Source organism: Pleurodeles waltl, chromosome 8 (genome assembly GCF_031143425.1).
Source record: "Pleurodeles waltl isolate 20211129_DDA chromosome 8, aPleWal1.hap1.20221129, whole genome shotgun sequence".
Lineage (NCBI taxonomy): Eukaryota > Metazoa > Chordata > Amphibia > Caudata > Salamandridae > Pleurodeles > Pleurodeles waltl.
Window position 1 is genome coordinate 86,019,288 of NC_090447.1, and position 19,027 is coordinate 86,038,314.

Consider the following 19,027-nt stretch of genomic DNA (forward strand, 5'->3'; position numbering starts at 1 on the left):
AATAGAGAAAAAAAAACAGAAAAGGACATCAAGAGTTTGAAAAACGTCTTCCAAAAATCAATTGAGGACCATTCACCCAAAAAAAGAGAAAAATAAGTATAATTTTCAACAACAACAAAAAAATAAGTGTGCTTTCTAATGATGGTGCAATTAAATTAATTTTCTACCAAGTAGAACAGAAACTCAGTGAAAACAAAAAGAAAAATGGTATTCTAACACTACTACTTATGTGAAAGGAAGTGCTGAGCAGTAGTACAATTGCCGTATATATATTATACCTCCTCTACATACTTACCTACGAGCAGTGGCAAAATACCAACTAGGAGGCAAAAATAATATTTCTGCCTCACTGAAAAGTTACCTCAAATTAATTGCAGTATAACAACCAGCTAAATACTTACTTCAGAACAGATGCAAATCAGTGACTATGAAACACAAATACAGTAGACTATCTCCACTGAGTACTTACCTGATTAGAAGTGTTGGAAAGTAACTAAACTATTAATATAAAATACTACATAGTAGACTCATAACTATTTTTTTTAGATTCCAAAAAAGAATATCACCAAAGAAGGTCGTCAAGAACATGAAAAACAATATCTTGAAAACAAAAGAGCTGACCAGAAAAGAAAAGCGAGTATAATATTAAAGAAAAATAATTTAAATGGTAACTATAATGTATAGATAGCTGAACAACATACTACACGGGAGATGTTGACAATACACGAAAGGGCAAATTTACTATTAGAACACCACATAGTACTTACCTCAGAGAAGATGCTGCACAGTGACTAAAGAGCAAAATAACTATTCCAACTCCACAGACTACTTATGTCACAGTAGGTGCTGGATACTGATAAAAGTATAAATGACAATTCCAACTCCAGAAAGTGCTTATCTTGTAGTAGATGCTGAACAGTGATAAAAAAATATACCATTCAATCTGCACTAAGTACTTACCTCAAAGCAGTGAAGGACAAAGACTAAAACCAAAAAACACCGTAAACCGCACAAAATACTTACATCAGGGCAGGTTGACTACAGTGATTATACAATAAATTTAATGTTGCAACTTCACCAAATACTTACAACAAGGCAGGTGCTGCACAGTAACTATAGAGAAATTTTACTCATACAACTCCACCAAAAACTTACCTCAGAGCAGGTGCTGGACATAGAACAGGGGGAAAATGACTAAAACAACTCCACAAAATACTTACCTCAGAGCAAGTGAGAGGCAGCCACAAAATGCCAAAATTAGTAAACCAACTCCACGAAAAAGTAGCATGAGGAAATGTGTTGGACAGTGATTATAGAAAAAAATAAACTATTACAAATCCAGCAAGTACTTACCTAGGTCGAGGTGCTCGACAGTAACTAAAAGAAAATTACTGAATGAAGTCCACCCAGAAGTTATGTCGGGACACATAGTGAACAGGGATTAAAAACAAAATTAGTATTCCTACTCCACCAGATACTTACAACAAGGCAGGTAATAAAGAATGTGTAAGAGCAAAATTACTATTCCAACTCAACCAAGTACTTACCTTAGAGCAGGTGCTGGACAGCGAATATGGCCAAATTAACAATCCAACTCTGTCGAGTACATACCTCAGGGCAGGAAACACACAATCACTAAAGACCAAATTTAGTATTCAAAAACTATTAAATACTTACATCAAGGCTGGTGCTGGACAGGAACAATAGAGAAAATTAACTAATACAACTCCACCAAAAATGTACCTCAGGTCAGGCACTGAACATAGAATAGTGCAAAAGTTACTAAACCAACTCCACCAAAAGATTACCTCAGAGCAAGTGAAAGACAGACACTAAATGGAAAATTAGTAAAGCAACTCCACCAAATACTAACATGAGACAATGTGCTGGACAATGAATATAGAGAAAAAATAGTACTACCACTCCACCAACTAATTACCTAAGAGCAGGAGCTGGACAGTAACTAGAAGGAAATTACGAAAGAAAGTCCATCAGGAAGTTATGTCAGGACACATAGTGGACTGGGAAAAAAACAAAATTGTAATTCCAACTCCACCAGGTACCTACCACAAGACAGGTAATGAAGAGTGTCTAAGAGCAAAAATTACTATTCCAACTCCACCAAGTACTTACCTTAGAGCAGGTGCTGGACAGTGAATATGGCCAAATTAACAATACCAACTCTGTCGAGTACTTACCTCAGGGCAGGAAACACACAGTCACTAAAGACCAAATTTAGTATTCAAACACCATTAAATACTTACATCAAGGCTGGTGCTGGGCAGTAACAATAGAGAAGATTAACATAGAATAGGGCAAAATCTACTAAACCAACTCCACCAAACGATTACCACAGGGCAAGTGAAAGAGTCACTACATGCCAAATTTAGTAAACCAACTCCACCAAATACTAACATAAGAAAAGGTGCTGGATAGTAAGTATAGAGAAAAAATACTATTAACACTCCACCAAGTACTTACCTAAAAGCAGGTGCTGGACAGTAGCTAGAAGGAAATTAATAAAGGAAGTCCACCAGGAAGGTATGTTGGGACACATAGTGGACAGGAATTAAAAACAAAACTACTATTCCAATTCCACCAGGTACTTACCACAAAGCAGGTAATGAAGAGTGTCTAAGAGCACAATTACTATTCCAACTCTACCAAGTACTTACCTTAGAGTAGGTACTGGCCATTGAATATTACAAATTAACAATACCAACTCCGTCAAGTACTTACCTCAGGGCAGGAAATACACAGTCACTAAATACCAAGTTTACTATTCAAACACCATTAAATTGTACATTTCGTACTTGTATAGCACACTACTCACCCGTTAGGGTCTCAAGGTGGTGTACGCATACCGCTGTGGAACCCCTCCTGGCTTTTCCCTGTGAGGTACCCACTCCTGGACAATCCCCAGGGTGAAGCCAGGTATCCAAGCGCTGTCAGGGCCATTGTGGAGATTAAGCGAGCTACTGCCCAGAGTGGGACCCATTAATCAGATTAGGCACAGAGGCGAAAAATATTTGGTCCAAGATAACTGAGCCCAAGACCCACTGAGGTGGGAATTGAACCCTGGTCCCATGCCCGATCTCTGCCTCAGGGTCTGCCGCTCTAACCATTGTGCCACACTTCTCCTTATACTTACCAACTTATTAATTACTTACTAATTTAAATTTGATCTTTTTGCATTATTTACAGATTTTGAAAGAATGGCATCACAGGGGAAGCAAGTTATGTCACCTCACGCACAGGACACCAACATCTTAAATTTGAAGGGTATCTTTATTGCAGACATAAAATTGATCAACTCAGAAGTCATTGGAGGTGTGTACAATATTTCTCTTCACATTGCAGAGGCAGAGCTGTTACTCTGGAAGATACCATGGTTAGGACAACAGAGCATAACCACTCTGCCTCTGCAATGGAAATAGAAGAGAAAATGTACAGAAAATAAAACAGTTTGCACACACCTCCAATGAATCCTGTGGACAGGTGCTAAGGGAAGTAGCGCAAACAATTCCCGAACAGGTTGCATGTAGCATGCCTTCAATACCAAATCTTAGACTAATGTTTCAATGAGAAAAACTGGCAAGTAACCCCCAACATGTAACACTCAATCCTATGCAGATATTAACATCCCCCAGAACTAAAACTTACCTTCTCGAATGAAGCATTCCTGATGCATGACAACGAAAACCCTCAAAAGAGAATTTTAATATTAGCACAACCCGCAATTTACTAATCCTAGAAAATAGTGAAATTTTGATGATGGATGGAACATTTAAATCCACACCACATCCATTCACCCAATTTTACACTATACATGCAACAAATAATAACACTACAGTCACCCTACTGTATGCATTACTACCTGACAAACATTCCTGTACTTGCACTGAATTTTTATCAGCAATCAGAACCAAAACAATGATTAAAAGACCTAGAAAAGTGATAATTGATTTTGAACTGTCAATGATAAACACAATAATAAAACTATATCCAGAAACACAAATACAAGGATGCTTTTTCCACTTTTCACAAGCATATTGGCGTAGAATTCAAAAGTCATCCTTAAGTAGAGAATATTTTTCAGACTGCATACTTCAATTTGAATTAAGGAAACTAACTGCATTATGTTTTGTGCCACCTGATAAAGTAGATGAATATTACACAAGTATCACAGATTCTAACTATTATACAACAAATGAAGAAAAATTGTCACCATTACTAAATTACTTCAAAGAAACATGGATTGGACACCTAAGCAGATCAGGTTGCAGAAGAAAACCAAGATTTCCAATAGAGTGGTGGAACTGCTACATGACCTGTTTGGAAGGTGGTGCAAAGCCTAACAATGCCTTTGAGGGATGGCACAACTCCTTCAACAAAGCAATCAGAAAACCCCACCCAAGCCTATATCATTTCATGGAAATTTTGAAGAAGGAGCAAAGTTTCCAAGAAACGAGGCTTGCTCAATCACAGTCAGATAGCCTGAACCCACGCACAACCCAAAAAAGCAAACAAATGTTAGAACAAATATTGGCAAAAATACAAGAATTTCCTTTAATGGTGGCTTCAGACTACCTTGACAGTCTAGCGTATATACTAACTTTCTAGCAAGAACTAACATACTCACCATTACTTGCCAGTTTTAAAAAGACCATGAATTAAATTGAAATTTTTGAAATTATTTTTAAACTAAATTATTCCGAAAAACAAAAGTTCCTACCTTAAGGTGTTTTCTTGTCTTAATGCAATAATCATACCATCTCTGCATCTGACACTAGAGAAATATTGTTCTTGGTTCACATAGATGAAGCATTTTAGGCTGCAAAATTAATCATCCTGAAAAAAATACATTTTGTGATACAAAATAGATGATGAAAAAAATATATGTATACATGATAACAACTTTGCAAAAAATAATTAAAAGTAGCATTTTATCAAAGTACAAAGTATGTGAAATATGGTATACTATATAGGCCCAAAATAAAGTTTTCTCCCTAAAAAAAAGGAAAAAACATGACTCACATACTAAGAACGATACAAAGTTGAAAAAAAGAGCATATAGACAAGAAAACGAAACAAAAGAAAATACTATTTTAAACATAAACAAATACTAAGTCTGTTCACATATGATAAATAATATTTTTTTTAAACCATACCATTGGCTACTCTGTCGACCACGAAAAAAGTAAAATAAAAACAGCATTACATATTTATTACATAAGCAGTAGAACTCTTAAAAGACAGAAAAACTGCTAAACATTTTTTTTTTTTAAACGGATACCGCTATCCATTGGTAACCTGAATGAGAAGAAAACTTAAAAATGATAAACACTCCCAAATTCGAAATGCTACTCCCTAATTTAAAAGTACCTCTAATACCTGTCTCTGCAATAAAAATACCCTAAAACTTACTGTAAAAAGAATTTAAGTTTACTTACCCGAGCAAGGTGTCTGCTTCCATCCAGTCTTGACTGCGACGCTCCACCGAATGAAGAAAGATATGTAAAACGACGTAAACAGAGGAAAACAGAAAAATAGAAAACTGACTATTTCTCTCATATGAAATAATAGAAAAGAGAGAAAAATACCACAGAAAAGGCTTAAAAAAAATGTAAATCCATTTTTAAAAATATGTAAAAATATGTCAATATGAAATTATGTATACAAATATTTTTCTGTATTTTTAAATTATTTAAAAAAATAAACATTTTCCAAAATTCTGAAAAATTTATTTTTAATTTAAAAAATATATTTGCATGAGATTTTTTTTTACAATTGGTGCAAAAAAATATGTAAACTGTAATAACACAAAAATAAAAAAGCAAAATAGAACACATATTTTCAAAACAAATAACAACAAAAATAACTTGTGTTTAAACTAATACCTAAGTATTAACACACTTCCCCACCTAACACCCCTAAATCCCATATATCCCGCACCTAAATCCATTGCATGTTTTTTTTTTTTAAAGATCATAATAAAAAAACATTAAAAAAGTAGTACTTAAATTAATACCAGAGTACCAATACACTTCCCCTCCCATAACCCCTACATCTCATATATCCCGCCCCTTAATCAGCAGCATGTTTTTTTTAAAAACAAAACAAAAAAAATACTCAAATGTTTAAATTAATACCTAGGTATTAATACACTTCCCCACCCATAACCCCTGCATCCCATACATGCCGCTCCTTAGCCCAATACGTATTAATACGCTTCCCCATCCATAACCCCTACATCCCATATATCCCGCCCCTTATTCTACAGCATGTTTAAGAAAAAAATGAAAATAGAATAAAATACACAAGTGTTTAAATTAATACCTAGGTATTAATACACTTCCCCACACGTAACCCCTGCATCCATAGATCCCACTCCTTAACCCAATACATATTAATACACCTCCCCACCCATAACCCCTGTATACCATATATCCCGCCCGTAATTCCACTAGATGCGTCATTCAAAAAGATATTTAAAAAAAAAAAAAAAATACTCAAGTGTTTAAATTAATATCTAAGTATTAATACACTTTACCACCCATAACCCCTGAATCTCATATATCCCGACCCTTATTCCACTAAATGTTTTTTTTCTGGAAAAAAAAGTAAAAATACACAAGTGTTCAAATTAATACCTGGGTATTAATACACTTGCCCAACCATAACCCCTGCATCCCATACATCCCACTCCTTATCCCAGTACATATTAATAAACTTCCCCACCCATAACCCCTTTATACCATATATCCCGCCCCAATTCCACTAGATGTTTCATTGAAAAAATATCAACCAGAAAAATACCGAATTGTTTAAATTAATACCTGAGTATTAATAGACTTCCCCACCCATAACCCCTGATTCCCATATATCCTGCCCCTTATTCCACATCATGTTTTTTTCTAAAAAAAATAAATAAATAAAAAAGTAAAAATGCACATGGTTTAAATTAATACCTGGGTATTAATATACTTGCCCACCCATAACCCCTGCATCCCATACATCCCACTCCTTACCCCAATACATAATAATCTACTTTCGTCCCCATTACCCCTGTATATCATATATCCCGCCTCTAATTCCACTAAATGTTTCAATGAACAAAATATAAAAAAATATATATACTCAAGTGTTTAAATTAATACCTGAGTATTATTACACTTCCCCACCCATAACCCCTGATTCCCATATATCCCTCCCCTTATTCCACAGCCTGTTTTTTTCTAAAAACAAAAATAAATAAAAAAGTAAAAATACACAAGTCTGTAAATTAATACCTAGGTATTATTATACGTGCCAACCCATAACCCCTGCATCCCATACATCCCACTCCTTACCCCAATACATATTATTACACTTCCCCACGCATAACTCCTGTATACCATATATCCAGACTCTAATTCCACTAGATGTTTCATTGAAAAAAATATTAAAAAACAAAATACTTGTGTTTAAATTAATACCTGAGTATTAATATACAACACCACCCATAAGCCCTGAATTCCATATATCCCACCCCTTATCCCACTACATGTTTTCTTCGCAAGAAAAAAATAAATACTCAAGTATATACATTAGTACCTGACTATTAATACACTTCCCATATATCCCACCCCTTATAACGCAACATATTTTGAAAAAAAAAATACCCCTCTATCCCTAACATACCATCCATGTAAAAAAGTGCAAATTTAACAATATACACAAATATATATATATATATATATACGTATATATATATATATACACATATAGAAATAAAAAAAATAAAATATATATATATATATATATATATATATATATATATATATATATATATATATATATATATATATTAAAATTATACATACAAAAAAACTAATAAACCAAAACAAAACAAATGTTCCAGCATTAGTTGTTAAGGCAAACGCGTTCTTCAGACAGTAGTTATTCTGTACTTCGGGGTACAGACTAACTAGTGGTTTAGGAGTCGGTGTTAAGGCAGGTCGTTGTAAAAAACTCGTGGTTCAGGGTGTTTCCCAGTCCAGACAGATGGAGACAAACACAGGAGGGCTCCCCTTCAATTGTTGTTGGGAAGGGATCAGGCAGCTATGTTTAAACCATCAACAAGCAGGCATCCCTGCATGGGATATCAACTTTGCACCAGTGTTTGCTCTTTAAGAAGCATGGACCATTGAAGTGTCTCTGGGGCCCTGTACAGCATGGCTGGGCCTTGCATCATCTTTGGAGAACAACAAGATGAAAAGCAGATCAGGCAGGAATCCCTGCATGGTGGTTGATAAAGGGAGAAGTCATGGCGACTGTACAAAGCATCCTAGAGCCCTTGTGCAGCTTGAAGCTCCTAATGAACTCATTTGGAGCCCTCATTGTGACTTCTAGGGCAGGTCATCCATATGGTCGTCTTATGCATTCCTATAGTCTGTGCAATTAGAATATCAGAATACGAGAATGCCATGTTTATGCCATACCTACCAAGGTGAGATTCTGCTTTCCAGTCAGGAGGACCAGGAGCATGGAGGGATACTGTAGGGTGCTGGATGGAGTCTAGGTATCGGGTCAGATCCTTGACAGACAGAGAGGCCTCACAGTACTCCGATTAGGGCCGGGTCAGAGCTTTTTACTCTGGCAAATCCAAGAGGCAGTGGAACCATATCCTGTGGTCTTTGCAACACCACGGTTAGGCAGATGGGTGGGGGAGTTTTGACCAAGACTTTCCACCCTGCTACAGTAGGGAAGCCTTCAGTAGCTGGGGAGCGTTCCCCAGGCCTCTGGTTCCCTTCTCAGGAGGTGGAAGGATGCTTCTGGTCAGTGGGTGAACCCGGCAGCCCTTATCAAGCCTAAAGTCAACCTTGTCTCACTTTGATGGTTGGGAAAATGTGTCTGGGTTGTGTGGCAGTCCTTTATTCTCAAACACAAAATATCTGTGGGGACGATGACTGGGATTTGTTGTAATCTGCGTGTACCGGGAAGCAGAGGGGGGACTTCTAAGCGTCAAACCTTATTGTGCTTTTACTGCGAGAACATTTCAAATGAGCCTTTATTTAGACTTCTAGGGCAGCTGAAAATTTGTGAACTCTGAGTGAAGCCCAAGAACCACATTTTATTTATTTATGTATTAACTTTTGTATACAAAACATCATCAGTGATGTTAGTGTGACAAATTTTGCATGCTCTTGAGACTGATAAATGTCACACTGGCTTCTTTCACAAACTCCTAATTATGAATGTATATTTCACCAAAGAAAGAGGTTGTCCGTGAAGGGCAAGCTTTGTACTAGAAAACAGAACGACTAGTGACTTAGTATGGCCTTGTACACTCATTCCATACTTGGCTGTTATATTTCATCATATTCTTTGCTATATGTTTTTTTAGGAATTTTCAATATGTTGGAAATGGCTGAATGTAATGTAAGCCAGGCAACAACTGACTTTACTCTTACTGGGTTCCCATCACTTCAGAATTTCCAGATACCACTTTTCCTCTTATTTTTGTTTTTGTACCTCCTAATTTTAACTGGAAATATAATGATCCTCTGTACTGTGGTGCTGGATCGGACTCTGCACAAGCCGATGTACTTCTTCCTATCAAACCTCTCTGTGCTGGACATCTTGTGCACCACCACCACTGTGCCGAAGATGCTTTCCATGTTCCTTTTCAATGCCAGCACTATTTCTTTCAGTGGCTGCTTCCTCCAGATGTACTTTTTTCACTCCTTTGCTGTGAATGAATGTTTTTTGCTTGTGGTGATGGCATATGACCGCTACGTGGCAATATGCAGTCCCTTGCATTATGTAACTAAAATGACAAAAAGGAAGAATGTACTGATCGCTGCCAGTTCCTGGATAAGTGCCTTGTTAGTACCGGTGCCTGCTGTTATCCAGACATCACAGCTACATTTCTACGGCACCATCCATGTTGAACACTGCTTCTGTGATCATTTGTCTGTTGTCCAAGCAGCCTGTTCTGATGCCACATTCCAAACCTTCTTGGGCTTTTCTATTGCCATGGTGGTTTCCATAGTTCCCCTGATGCTTGTATTTCTATCTTACCTAAAGATCATCATGAGTGTCTTGAAACTCAACTCTAAAGAAAGCCAGAAGAAAGCATTTTCTACCTGTAGTGCTCACGTCATTGTTGTCATCACCTTCTATGCATCAATGGCTGTATCTTATGTTTCTTACAGAGCGGATATGTCACGTGATATTCATGTGATGGGAAGCATTGTCTTTGCTATTTTGACTCCCATGGTGAACCCAATTATTTATACGCTACGAAACAAGGAAGTGAAGAAGGCAATGACAAAGCTTGTCCATTCGATGAGGAGCACAGGAACACTGCGGAAAACAGTAAACTCACTGAACAAACGTGCCATGGAAATAGGGTTTTGAACTAATAAGTTCAAGGACCACAACTATGAAATTCCTAAAATTTTGCCTTTATTTTTCCTGAACCACATTTGATTGATTTGACATTATAATATTGTTGATCTTCTCGGATTTGGTAGACATTTTGCCAAGATCATATGTTTGATTCATATGAATTTTTACAGCAACCTTTTTTAAATGGTTTACTGTAGGATTGGGCGATAAATTCCGCTCCGCTGGCAGAGTTGGTGGAATTTTGGCCACTCTGCATTACACTTGTTACACAGAGTTCTGGCCAGAATCCTCCAATTACCGCATGGCGGAATTTATTCTCACACGTGGTTCGCCCATGGTAAGTTGGCAAGCATGAGCAAGAATTGGCATCCCGGGTGTGATTCTCAGCATTAGGAGAGCACCAGGTAAGTTTGAGGATGGTAGTGACTGTTCGCGATAGAGAAAGCTGTTACTCAAATAGAAAATCTACACAAGCTGCAGCAAAATCAACTCAAGTAGCAGCGTGTGCACCTGGTGCGTTCGTGCAGATTGTTCAGCTCAGAACAAGCTTGTGGTACTAAAAATCAGCACAAGAAGCATGAAGAGCCAATTTTTGCCCACCCCAGTATCCTGTTTGTTTAAGGTGTTCTAAGTATGTATTAATAGATTTTATAATTTTTATTATTTCCTTTTGCCTTCTTCTTTGCCCTTCCCTTCAGTGCAGTTATATTTAGGTTGTGCAATGACAACTTGCTGAATATGTTAAATAGGCCGAATTTAACAGAATATTAAGGTTTAACAGTCCTAAAATAGAATAGTTTAAGGATTATCCAGCCAAAACACTTAAAGGCTTGGTCACAGCAGTTTATACGGGGACAAGCTGGACACCACCTGCGACCAGAATAATGCTGTGGTTGTAAGGACTGCCCTGAGGTGTTGGGCACTGATTCTATGAAGGGAACATCCTTCAAAACAAAACATTAGGTTGCAGGATGCATTGCTTATATCAATAAATGTGGAACAAAAAACATATACCATAACCAGAAACGCATTTACCTAAAATGCATTTTTGTAAAAGTGGAGCTGACTGTCTCCACCCATTAACTAAATCCCACAACCAATACAATTTAACAACAGTTCAAAGACAATTCTCTCAACGCCTCTGCAGCAGATGGATCTGTTACCAAAGAATGGCTTCTCCAGAAGCAAATGATTCGTTTAGCAAAGGTATAAGTAAAAGTACCAAGCAATGTACATTGTTTCCCTTTTGCTTTAAACAGAGCATAGCCAGAAAATATACCATAAAAAACATTTTTCTCTTCATTCATCTGTAGAGACCTCCATGGTTTTACATAGGCTTTTCAAGAGAATGATGTTCTTTTGCACAGACTCAGGTTCACAGTCAGAAAATTACCATGATTTTTGTAGTATGATGATTCTGAAACTGGTCCCAGGATGTTTGTTTCCAGTCCAGGGAAGACCTGGCCTGGCAGTTCGGGCTGGAGTGTTCTCATGGGGAAGAGGGTCAAGACTGATTTGCACATGACTGGGTCTAAACTGGGGTGGAATGGTAAGCAAAAGAATGATGTATTAAACGCAAATCTGTGAGTGTTTGAAAAGTTTCAGCACACCATCCATCATCCTTTTGTGTTGCTACAGTACATCAATAGCATCAGAAATTCTGACGCTATTGCCCCCTACCTTACGCCATGGTGCGCCCCTTATTTTAAATACGGCACACACATGGTGGCGGTAGTGGGGTACAAAGAGGTGCAAGGAAAGTGGCACTGCAAAAATATCAAAATCCAAAATATAAAACGAAATGGAAAATGTATTAAATTAATAATCACTTTAAACTTCTAAAATTTCCAAGCAGATTTATAAAACATACTAATGCAAAATTCAAATAAGTTATATATTATATATATAATACACATATATACATACACATATATATATATATGTATATACATATATATATATATATTTTTTTAAAGATATTTTTATTGAGTTTTCATAACAGATCCATGTATCATAATTTTATAATTACATCAGCAGGATTTGGTTGATCTAGTAAAACATTTACATTCAAACAACTAAACAAAGTGTACACAAGTTAGGTCCGGTTATAACATCCAGTATATCTGTCTGCTGTATCTGACTGATAGATCTTGTATTTTGGTGTTGAGGAGCCCCTCCTATAATTACTTGAGTACTCTATTCCCTGCTGGTCTCTGCGTATTGTGATGGCTAGGATTGCCGTTCTGTAAGTTTATTGGTGGCGTGTGTTAGGAATGTATTGTGTGTGTGTGTTCTGTGTGTTTGCCCTGGACTCGTGGGCTAACGTGGGCGCAATCGGGTGCAGGGGCGGGGATAATTATTACGCATTGGTGTGTTGTGTCACAGACGGTTGCGTAATTGTGTTATAAGTAGGCAGATACTATCTGACTGTGTTTGTAATTGTTACATTCCCTTATTCATGGTGGTTTCTCGTCGTTTTTAGCCTCTAGTCTGGCTACTAGCGTTTCCCAGGCTTCACATCCTGTGGGTTGTTGGCTGTTCCGCGCTAGTTTCCTTAGTACTTGGTGTTCTGTGTTGGACCAGCGCAGTGTGAGGGTATGCCAAGTTTTCAGATCGGGCGTGTTGGGTGCGTTTCCAGTGCATGGCTATCAATCTTTTGCACATCACATAGGCTAGGTTTGCGAACTTGTGTAGGTGTCTATGTTTTTTAACTCTTGTCCTCAGTCCTAGTAAGCAGGACTTGGGATCTACTGCCAGTACGAGTCCCATCAGTTCTGTGATTTCTTTTACCACTCCATTCCATTCCTTTTGTACATGAGGGCACTCCCAGACCATGTGGTAGAAGTGTGCCAATGGAGCACTACATCTGGGGCAAGCCGGGTCCGACCCAGGGAACATTCGCTTAATCCTGGCTGGTGATAAGTATGTTTGATGTGTGTAATTAAACTGTGTGTAACGGAATCTAGGGTTTCTTGACACCCCACGGGTGCGGTATAGGACTTTTGACCAGTCTTCTTGGGGAAACGGGTCAGGTAGAATGGTGTTCCACCTGTCCCTAGCCTCCTCCAGATCAGGTTCAGGGGGCTTACTCAGGAGTTTATATAGGTTCGACACTACTTTTGCTTGGGCATCATATTGCAGCATGTGATGTAGTATGGGGGAAATCTCTGGTTCTTGATCTCCGGCCACCCATGTTTTTTTGATTGAATGGCATATAGCGTGATAAGCTAAGAATTGTCCTGTGTTCACTGCTGTAAGGGCCTGTATAGATTCGAATGTCATTAGTTTACCATCTTCAAAGCAGTCACCCACTACTTGTATGTCCACACCGTGAGTGGGTGCGACCCAGCCTCAGCCCAGACGGGGAGCCGTTCCAGAGGGACAAGCGGCGAGTAGGGGAGCGCCTTGCGTCCTTTTTGTACATACCTCCCCCAGCATGAATGCGCCACTGCCATCAATGGGTTATCAGACACGCTTTTGTTTTTTTTGTTTGTTAGCCATGTAAGCAGGGGCTCCCCCTGCAGTCGGGCCGTCAGCCATGCGGACTCAGCTGACGCAGGCTTGTGGAGCCAATTCAGTATCCACTGTAGCTGTGCGGCAGCATAATAGAGTTCAAAATTGGGGGCACCCAGTCCGCTAGTGCCTATTGGGCGCTGCAGTGTAGAGAGTGCCACGCGCGTCCTGTCCCCTCCCCATATGAGCTGCAGCAAAACTGAGTTCAGGTTACGGAAAAAACTCTTGGGGACATTGAGTGACAGTGCTGCAAAGTAATATAACATCCTGGGCAGTATCAGCATATTCACCACCGCCACCCTGCCCATTGGTGATAGTGGTAGTTTATTCCAGAAACGCAGCGACCCCTTCATTGAAGCCAACGCTCTTCCCAGATTACCGTCTCTGAGGTCCTCAGTTTTATGATATATGTATACCCCTAAATATTTGAATGTTTTGAAACACCATTTCAGGCGTCCTGCTGGGGCATTTTCTTGTCTTTACGGGGGCCATCTAGTTAGTGGGTACACGCACAATTTTTCCCAATTTACCACCAGGCCCGATATACCTCCATAATCGGTCAGTAGTGATATTACAGAGGGTATCACCTCACTTCCTTTCCATATATATATTAAGGCGTCGTCTGCATACAGTGATATAGCGTGATGTAGCACATTTCTGATTATTCCAAATCTATCTCCCATAGCGTGTATTCGTGTCGCTAATGGCTCCATTGCTATGACGAACAGCAGGGGCGAAAGGGGGCACCCCTGCCTTGTGCCCCTAGTGATCATGAAGCTATCGGATATAACTCCACCTGTTTTCACCCTGGCTCGTGACTTGGTGTATAATGTCTGTACCCAGCTTATATAATTAGGGCCGATTCCCATTCGCTGCATGGTAGCGAATAGAAAGTCCCACTCTAGTGTGTCAAATGACTTCTCGATGTCTAGTGAGAGTACCATTTCGTCTTGTGCATTTGGAAGAGTGTCCCCCATTACGCTCAGCAGTCTACGGATATTTAAAAAGGTGCTACATTTTGGGATTAATCCATTTTGGTCATCATGTATCAGGGTGTGCATGATGGGGGCTATCCTGTCAGCCAATATTTTGCCCAATATTTTACAATCTAAATTTAGGAGCGAGAGTGGTCTGTAAGATTTAACATCTGTGGGATCGCGCCCTTGCTTAGGGAGAACCACTATCATTGCCTCTCTCTGTGTTGGGGGCAATATTTCGTTGGCCCATGCCTCCTGAAATACTTTCAACAGATGGGGCTTTAAGCGTGCTGAGTTAGTGGTGTAATATTCTATCAGGAGGCCATCTGTGCCTGGCGCTTTGTTCCTAGGCATCTGCGCTAAAGCTAAGTCTAGTTCCCCTAGAGTCAGAGGAGCCTCCAGTGTCTCCCTCTCTGTCTGTGAGAGCTGCGACAGGGATGAGCCTGCCAGAAAGGACTCAAGTTGTTGGATCGTACATGATGTGCGTTTGGTATATAAGTTTGTGTAGTATTCCCTTAACGTCACATTTATCTCGTCTTGCGTGGTGACCATTGTGCTTGCGCCTGCCCGTATAGCCCCAGTGGGGGACTGCTGCCGGTCCTCACGTAGGAGCCACGCCAACAGCCTGCCCGATCTGTCTCCCTCTGTTTGTAGTCGCATTAAGTGATAGTTATGGTCATGTCAGCGGAGTCTGGTATCTGCCTCGTTATATTTTGTATGCGCTTCTTTTAGCGCTATGTAAGGTGTTTCATTGCGTGCCACTGCCATTTCTACTGCTCTGAGTTCCTTTTCTAGTTTACTGATCTCTGCATGTAGGGTGCGTCTCACTCCCCATGTGTTTGAGATGCAATGACCTCTGATCACTGCCTTGTGTGCATCCCATTCTATAGCTCTTGAGTTTGTGGATTCGTCATTTATTTCCCAGTACTGTCTCAGTGTTGTGCTCAGTGCTTCTGTGAATGCCTGATCTTGAAGACCTTCTACCTGTAATCTCCACGTGGGGATCCCTTGGCGTTTCCTGCCCCAATTCAATGTTATTCCAAGCGGTGAGTGATCCGATAGTGTCTTAGCTAAGTATTCTGTCCTATTGACCAATGCGCCTATATCCTGGGTTCCCCATATTATGTCAATTCTGGTGTGTACTTTGTGTGGTATTGAATAGAATGAGTATTCCCTCTGTTGTGGGTGCTTCATGCGCCATACGTCATGGAGTCTCATGTCGCCGGCCCATGCCTGCAGTGGGCATCTGGCGTTTCTATTTGCTGTCGCTTTCAAATGAGTGTTTGACCTATCTAATATTGCATTCGGTGTGCTATTGAAGTCACAGCCCCATATGGCCGGGGCTTCGGGGTTTGTCAGTAGTGCCCGCGTAAGTGTGCCCAAAAATACTGTTATTGCGCTATTTGGGGCATATATGCCAATTAACGATAATTGTCTGCCATCCAGCTGGCCTTCCACCACCACAAATCTGCCCCCTTGTCTTTTCTGTGCGGAGTTTGGACATATGGGACGCCTCCTGCTATCTATATCAATACTCCTCTTGCAAAAGCCGAGTATAATGTGCCTATGACCTGTCCTCCCTACTTCACATGCATCTCCTGTAGATCAGGCTGCAGTAGGTGTGTCTCTTGTAAGATGGCGATGTGTGTGCCCTGGCACCTGAGGCGTGCATATACTTGGGATCTTTTACTCAGTGCTCCCAGGCCCTTCACATTCCATGTGACTATTTCATATTGATGTGTGGTGTGATTCGCATTTTGAGCCATGCATCATTGTGAGGTGTATCTACATGTGACGCTCTCTTATTTACCAAACCCTTCCAGGCACCTCCCGGCCCTGCAGAGTATTTTGTTAAGACTAACAGTCTCAGCAGTATTTTCTGTGTTTTGGATAGACCTATAGTGTACAATTTAACTGCACATACCCATACAACTGCACATACCCAACCCATACCCATACAACTGCACATACCCATACAACCCCCTAAACCATCATCACACAAGGACCCCCCTCCTCCCACTCCAACTGATTCCCTAACCCAACTATGAACTTGTGCTAAACTACTCAATCCGTGGTTGTGTGAGAAAACCTGTATCCATGTGGATATCTGTGGTGGAGCTATTGCGACCACCAGATGTGGCTCTTTTACGGGGCTCACATCCTTCCGCAGACCTAGTCTGCAAATGCAGTTGGGCGCTCCCGGAGTGCATGCCCCCCCCCTCATTCTCATGTTCAGCAACATCAAACAGTGCACTCAGTAAAAAGATGGAAGTTTGTACAAAAGATACTCGTTGTTACAGATTACATCCTCCAACGTGTAATCACGCTCACGGATGTCCTGTGCCTTCCTTCAAGTTTAGAGGTCAGTTCAATAGGAGAAGCGGCACAGCAGCATGCAGTCAAAGTGCATCCGCGGATCTGGGGGTGAGTTTCGGACCTTTCAGCACGTCTGTTATTGTAGAGTCTGAGCTAGCCGAGTCGGAATCCAAGCTGTCCCCAGGGGTCGCCCGAAGTGCCTCAAAGGAGTTCTGTGTGAGCAGAGGAGTTTCTTTCTGTACTTTTGCCTTTTCCTCTGCTGCCTGTTTTTCAGTGGGTTGTTCCTTAGATCGTTTCCTGGAGCGCTTCCGCGAGGGGGAAAATAGCCATTCCTCACCTTCATCAGTGCCCTCCTGGGAACGTGCAAGCCCCTTTGTGTGTAGCCATGTCCAGGCATCCTCAGGGGAAGTGAACACATGGGTGCGATCATCTGATGTCACTCTTAATTTAGCAGGGAACAGTAGGCCATATTTAATATGGTGCTCGCGTAGCCGCTGTTTAATTTTAGCATAGGAATTACGTTGTCTCTGTACTTCTTGAGTGAAATCTGGGTAAGTATTAACAACTGAGTCCTCATATCTGAATGGGCCTTTGTTGCGGAACTGCTGCAGTATTGCATCGCAGTCTCTGTAAGTTAGGAATCTGGCTATCAGTGGTCTAGGTGGTTGGCCCGGGGCCGGCGGTCTCCCTGGGACTCTGTGCACCCTTTCCACGGAGAAGAACTTCTATGGAGCCCGGTTCAGTACTTCTTTAATTAGCCATTGTTCTAGAAATATTTCCGTGTTTTGCTCAGGCAGCTTTTCAGGGAACCCTAGAAAACGTACGTTATTGTGGCGTGATCTGCCTTCTGCCTCTTCTGCCCGCCTCCATAGTACCTTCATCTCTGCGTTCAGGCGTTGAATTTGTTTTTGATTATCCGAGGCCATAGGGGTCAGCTCAGTCAACACCTCTTCTGCTGATTTCACTCTCTCCGTCAATTAGCGGTGGTCCACTCTGAGTAGGTTCAGGTCTTGTGATACTGTGTCTATTCTGTTTTCCAAAGAAGATTTAGGCGGTCATTACAACATTGGCGGGAAAAACCGCTTACCGCCGTGCAGAAGACCGCCAACACACCGCCGCGGTCGTGGAATTCCGCCACAGCTATTATGAACCACATTTCGGAATCCGCCAAAAAAGACACCCACAAAAGTCCGCCACACCAAAGGTCAGTGATAAACTGGCGAAAACAAAACATCCACCGTCACACCAACAGAAATACGCACACACTATCACGAAACACAAATCCTCAAAATACACACACACATACAAAACACAGCCACATTGGCCAATTCGAAATACGCACACCTGATACACATACACACAACACTCCTACACATCCAATACAATATAGAACACACACCCACATCACACACAAACCCCTACTACCAAAAATTGAGAACAAAGCACAGAGAGAGACACCACCAGCAAGTACAATAGCATCCACAGGCACATAACACCATCAACCACACAACTTCCACGCACCTCACACAACACACCACTACATATCACCACACTTATCACCAGACACACCACCCCACACATCACCCACATCACCCACACCACCCCATGGCACAGCAAAGACACCTCAGGTTCTCGGAGGAGGAGCTCAGGGTCATGGTGGAGGAAATTGTCTGGGTAGAGCCACAGCTATTTGGATCACAGGTTCAGCACACCTCAATTGCAAGGAAGATGGAGCTATGGTGAAGAATAGTCGACAGGGTCAACGCAGTGGGACAACACCCAAGAAATCGGGAGGACATCAGGAAAAGGTGGAACGACCTACGGGG

The 19,027-nt window shown here is 40.6% G+C and overlaps 1 protein-coding gene and 2 long non-coding RNA genes across 3 annotated transcripts in view; 2 read left to right on the forward strand and 1 right to left on the reverse strand.

Annotated features, from left to right (window-relative positions):
* The window catches only part of LOC138249064 (uncharacterized), a 244,358-nt gene that overhangs the window by 142,699 nt on the left and 82,632 nt on the right, over nucleotides 1-19,027 (forward strand). The gene's annotated exons all lie outside the window — the stretch shown is intronic.
* The window catches only part of LOC138249063 (uncharacterized), a 75,318-nt gene that overhangs the window by 18,432 nt on the left and 37,859 nt on the right, over nucleotides 1-19,027 (reverse strand). The window contains exon 4 of the long non-coding RNA XR_011194691.1: nucleotides 11,789-11,931. This is a non-coding gene — a long non-coding RNA (uncharacterized lncRNA). The remainder of the gene's footprint in view (nucleotides 1-11,788; nucleotides 11,932-19,027) is intronic.
* On the forward strand, nucleotides 9,409-10,404 carry LOC138248982 (olfactory receptor 2AT4-like). Its single transcript, XM_069203045.1, has one exon. The coding sequence runs from the start codon at nucleotides 9,409-9,411 to the stop codon at nucleotides 10,402-10,404; it is 996 nt and encodes a 331-aa protein (XP_069059146.1).

Bases quoted from the DNA above. Each gene is read 5' to 3' on its own strand.
- LOC138248982 (XM_069203045.1), top strand. From the start codon at position 9,409: ATGGCTGAATGTAATGTAAGCCAGGCAACAACTGACTTTACTCTTACT.